At 49.1% G+C, this 5,268-nt stretch overlaps 1 protein-coding gene across 1 annotated transcript; it reads right to left on the bottom strand.

The window, feature by feature from the left end:
* Nucleotides 1-723: 723 nt before the first annotated feature.
* Nucleotides 724-4,027, bottom strand: LOC112574915. Its single transcript, XM_025256290.1, has 2 exons — nt 3,062-4,027; nt 724-973 (listed from the first exon to the last, which is right to left on the bottom strand). The coding sequence occupies exons 1-2, from the start codon at nt 3,307-3,309 to the stop codon at nt 913-915; spliced, it is 309 nt and encodes a 102-aa protein (XP_025112075.1). The 5' UTR covers nt 3,310-4,027; the 3' UTR covers nt 724-912.
* Nucleotides 4,028-5,268: the final 1,241 nt, after the last annotated feature.

The raw sequence follows: 5,268 nt of genomic DNA, 5'->3' as shown, positions 1-5,268 counted from the left end.
GCCATTGGACGAGCTGGGAGGTCATGTGAGTACGAACGTGACGTCTGTGTTACTGAGGGTGACGTTTGGCCAACGGATTTTTACCCAGATATTAGGGAAAAGAATTTGCAGCCCACTAGTTCTTTAAGACTAGGGCAAGACAGCGATTTGTCTTGGTGTCGGTGTTTTATTGTCCGCCATTGATCCCAGCGTCAGTTGAGAAGCTTCATCTATGATGCTACTTGCTTGCAACGGATTAATTTGATTTAAAGCAGCATTTCGGTGCATAATGTTCTAGTGTTCAGACCCCTGTCTTCGTGTTTTGCGTTTAATTTGCGCTTTTATCTCGATGCAAAACATTTCCTTTTAATCACAAGACCACGGATGCTTTCTAATCAGATGCTGCAGGTTCACACAGAAGGACCAGAGTTGGACAAGCTTCTATTTCCAGGAATTGTCAGCCTTTGTGTTTATGAAGAATGTGGAAGAAGCAGCTGTCACGGCAGACACGTGACATGATGGACTAGACTACAGGAGGGTTCATTAAGGACATTACAATAATCGGACACTGCCATTCACACTGTTGGTGTTCAATCACGCGGTCAGGTGATGTCATGGCTCAGACCTTGCTGCCAAGGTTGAGAGAAGAACTGAGAGGAGGTGACCTCAAGTGAAGAGCTTTTATCAGAAGTACGACAGTCCTCAAGAACTAACCCAACCCCTGGAAGTTGTTAACGGAGGTCAGAGGTCAGAGACATATTTTATAAGAACGAAGGCGGCTACGAGGGGGGGAAGTGCGTTCAGGAAGTGTGTTGGTGAGCGTGCGCGCTGATAAGACCAGACCCGGCTTCGAGTGGTTCCGACCCGCCGGCCGCTCAGCTGGCTGCACGCCATCAAAAGACATGCGTGGCCTGGTCTCTCCTCTTTCTCTACTCACAGGTCCACATGTTCTGAGCGACATCTCCACACCCTTGACCGTGGATATGAACAGTTGCTGGCAAAGTAAATAAATAAAGAAAAGAAACCGACGTAAATAACGAAGGGAAAGCAAATCAAAGTGACCCATAAAACAAGAATCCGGAGAAAACAACAAAGATAAAAGCAGACAAGAACGGCTGATGGACGAATGGATTTTAAAAAATGTGAGGAAGGAACTGGGTTTACAGGAAGGCGATTATGTCGAGAGGAATCAGGAGAGCAGAGAACTGCAAGTGGAGAGCAAGGATTGGAATAATTGTCTCTGAAAACATGCACATTCCCATCTGTCATTGGGTCTTCACACATTACAATGTTGATAATAATAATAACAATATAAATTTATATCACCATCGCAGCGAGTGTTTCCTTCTAATACTCTCTCACTTGATCCTTTATCCAGGACACACATATATATATATACACATACATACACATGCTTGCGCACCCGTCCCTCTCTTCATCTTATTTCCATCCCCTCAAAGAATTGCTGAGTACCAGATGCCCGCATGTTGACAGGCAATAACTCAGGTACCGTGTTGTGAAGCAGCAGGTAAAAAGATATTGGAGAAACATTTGCGCCCTGTCCTGGTATGTAAGAGACGATACATCACATAGGTAAACAGCTAAGCTGTCCATCCTCCATATTAACACCAGGACATACAGAGCTGTGTGTCCACATACCACTGGCGGTGACAGCTGGTCCGCCCACTGTAACACAACACCACCTGTGCACCACCTTCTACATCCTCCTCAAAGGTGTAAGAGGAGAGGAGGAGAGAGAGATCGGATCGGATCGGGCCAAAAAGAAAAACTGAAGTCGAACAGTTCTCGTGAAGTGAGTGAGGGTGGATGTTCTCTCTCTCTCTTCGTTGTTCCCTGGCAATTTTTATTTTTTTTTAGTGTTAGGCATTTGTACTGCTCAATATTGAAACTGCCAGATGGCGCAATCGTACAGTCAGGCCATAATGTCACATGTAACACAGTGTAATGCTCTCCACATTGCCTGGATGCTACATTCCCAGCGCTGTAATTTCATCAGACCATTACATCACATCCACAAAAGACATTTCTGCTGAAATAAATAAAAAAGAAAATTTGTGACCTCCCCTCATCCGTTTCACACATGCAGTGGCGGAAGTGAGTTACCTTTCCTAGGTGGCCGACAGAATCACGTGATTAATGCTACGTCAGACGTAAAGTCACGGAGACTAGTGCCTCGCTGTGGTCCAGAGACCATGTTGCCATGGTAACGCGGCAGCTAGGCCGTGCTGTGGGAAGCCATCAGTGAGGTGGATGTGAATGTGTGCATCTGACGGCACCCACCACACGATTGCTTATCAAAGGGTGAGCATGACTCACTTTACTGCACCTTGAAGGGCCGAACATTGCAACACAGCATCACAACTGCCTGCCATGCTTTCACCTTTGACCGACTTTACCCTACCCCTCATCCCCCTACTTCTGCGGTGAGCCGGGTTGAATATTTAGTATCGGATGCTCGTTGGGTGATCATAAAACACACGGTAGGTCGCATCCTTCGTGACTTCCCCTGCCTGTCTTTTTTAAACTCGTTAAATTATCTCGGTTAGCCATTAGTCTACCACACGGCGCACGCCTCTCTCTATGTCACACACACACACAGACACACACAATATTGTATTTAATATTCAAAAGATCGTTTCTTCCAGCATCTTAGATGAGAATCGCTAGTGGCAAAAAAAAACCAGCAAAACAATCACCAGTTTGAGAGTCTGGTGCTTAGAGAGTTCAGCCACACTGATCTCCTCTACAAACCACTTTAATTAGTTATTTACATTAACATTATATTAACACTCAACACAGCTAGGGGCACAAATGACCTAAAGCCGTTCTTCAGTAAGCAATAACCGTTAACAGCAAGGCCATAAAGGTCCGCTAAATCGCACCAGGACACCGTTTATGATACAAATCCGTTAAGACATAACGGTAAGTTCTAGAATATTGTACTTAGAGAGAGAAACAGTAGGTACATCGATATCGCAGCCATGGGTACTACACTACTGTGGGTGTCGGCATGCGCAATACATGTTTTACCTACAGACGGGTAAACGGAAGTAGTATTCACCTGAGAGCACGACGCCTGAACTCATCTTCAGGCACAGTCAGGCGCTTGGACTCGAAGCTGGACGGTGGACTGCAGGGGCTGGACAGTCGATGGCTGGCACTGGACGGTGGACTGCAGGGACTGGACAAACGCTGACCGGTGCTGACCGGCCGCTTGCCCGAACACGACTTGGACCGCAACCGGAAGTAGATAGCCTCCATGATGCCTACGGAATCGACCTCCTCCTCTTGCAAGCCCTTCTTAGACATGGTGGCAGGTGACTGACCACTGCTCTCTCCGTGCTTGTGGCTGCCGGCACAGCTGTGTAGACGCCGGTTACAACTCAGGAGGAGGCCAAGGGCCGCCAGGGTTCAAACACTCGCCGAAATAATTAGCTTGATGAGTCCGAGCGTGGAGGTGGAGTTTGCGGTGTTCATTGACTTCTCCCTCGACCAGCCTCGTGAGCCTCGGCGGCAAATAGTGACAGGCGCACAGCAGTTAGCGCACACACCCTCGGCGGCCGGCCGTCGCCTTTTGGCCATGCGGCAAGCAGTGCAGTGATGCTGCGAGCGCAAAATGCCGTAACGCACGAGCAGGCACGTGCACGCACACGCGCTCCGCGGCCACGAAACTCGCGAGGGTCCTTTTGAGGTGAACCTGGAGTCTTGCAGCTGACGTGTCAGTGTGGTGCGACTGACGTGCGGACATCAGGTGTGACGGAGAGATGCGGGGACATCTTTGCAGCACTGCTGTGTGTCAACCGCGACACGGCAGCAAACTTAAGAAATGCGGCGACTGGAAGAAGCCACCGTATCTATACACACTTGCTTTGCCATGGTGGGCAGCGGGATGCGCCGAGCGCTCCGATTGGCTCGGCGTTTTCTGAGAGAACGAATCAGCGACGCGTTGACAGCTGAGTAAGGTGGTCGCTGCATCAGATGACGAAATGCATATGGCTTCGCGGGAAATGGCCAATCAGACCAACTAGCATGCGTATGCAATGTGGATGAGCGCATGTGTTTGTGTGTTAGTGTGTGCGTCTGTAAACAGACTCTCGAGACAGACTGTATTACTCTCCTGCTGGTTATTCGTCCCCTCACAGCCTGATCCTCGTGAGGTGAGCAGCCACGTGACTAGGGTGACACGAGGTGTTTTGACACATACTTTCAACTGTTTTGATGGTGTTTAATGTCAGTCCTCGAGTAAACACGTAGGTAACGAGACTCGCACGACACGAGGGCGGCCTGTCGAGCCTTTGACGAAGTGCGTGCGATCTTAAGGCTACGAAAGTCTGTTCTTTGAATAGTTTCGTCAACAAGAGTTGCCTGCCCTCCTCCGCCCTCCTCAAGGTGGTGCAAGCTACGGCACTGAGCTCACTGGTGTTGCCATGGCTGCCACGAATCAACACAGTGTGATGTCAGGAGGAGATAATCGTGCGTTGAGATGACGGGATTATCCTTCTCCTGCTTGAGCTAGGGCAGATTTTACTCCAGACCACTTCAAAGCGAGATCGCATTCATTCCTATTTAGTTTCGTGTTCACGGTAATTCCACCTTCAATGTCAGATCACATTAATTCATAGAAATTAATGGCATTTCCTATTCCAGTCCCGGATAACGATGCTCCATACTCCGTCGACATCGTGATAATCCTCATTTCAGATGATGACAATCCTTAGTTCAGTGCCAGCTTCCGGTAATCCTCATTCCCCTTCCAGAATAAGCTAATCTTCACTTCAGTGTCAGATTACGACAATCCTTATTTCAGAACCAAATTACGATAATCCTTATTTGAGTGCAAGATTATGATAATCCAGTTTAACATAACGGTCATCCCTGAAATGCTCTCCGATGACTGAAATACTCAGCATCCTTGCATCCTCTCTGTTGGTATGTAGCCGGTCAGAAATGACAGTTCCTGACAGCGGAGTCAGTCAGTCGGGCGTCACGTGACATGACCACAGCTGACCTGTGGCCGGGAGGTCACCCATCACTGGAAAGGCAAACAGCAGACGACAGTGGGGCTTCCACGCGCCTGGCGACCGGTGCCTGCAATCTCACTTGTAGGGTGCACCGGACGCTGCGTGCACGGGTGCACGGAACATTCCCGAAGCTGCTGGGACGCCAAGTGCTTCCAGTCAAGCGAAGGTTAACGAGACAAGAGTGAGCTCCCCTGGGCCGAGCAGCACTGGCCGCTAGGTGGCGCCAGCAGTGCGCGCGCAGTTTTGA

Source organism: Pomacea canaliculata, linkage group LG11 (genome assembly GCF_003073045.1).
Source record: "Pomacea canaliculata isolate SZHN2017 linkage group LG11, ASM307304v1, whole genome shotgun sequence".
Lineage (NCBI taxonomy): Eukaryota > Metazoa > Mollusca > Gastropoda > Architaenioglossa > Ampullariidae > Pomacea > Pomacea canaliculata.
This window is presented reverse-complemented; position numbering and strand designations above follow the sequence as displayed.

What these genes read in the sequence shown, in the direction of transcription:
- LOC112574915 (XM_025256290.1), bottom strand. Translation starts at nt 3,309, where the DNA reads ATGTCTAAGAAGGGCTTGCAAGAGGAGGAGGTCGATTCCGTAGGCATC. An exon ending in TTCAGGCGTCGTGCTCTCAG is followed by an intron (nt 974 to 3,061) that starts GTGAATACTACT and finishes TTACTTTGCCAG; the next exon opens with CAACTGTTCATATCCACGGT.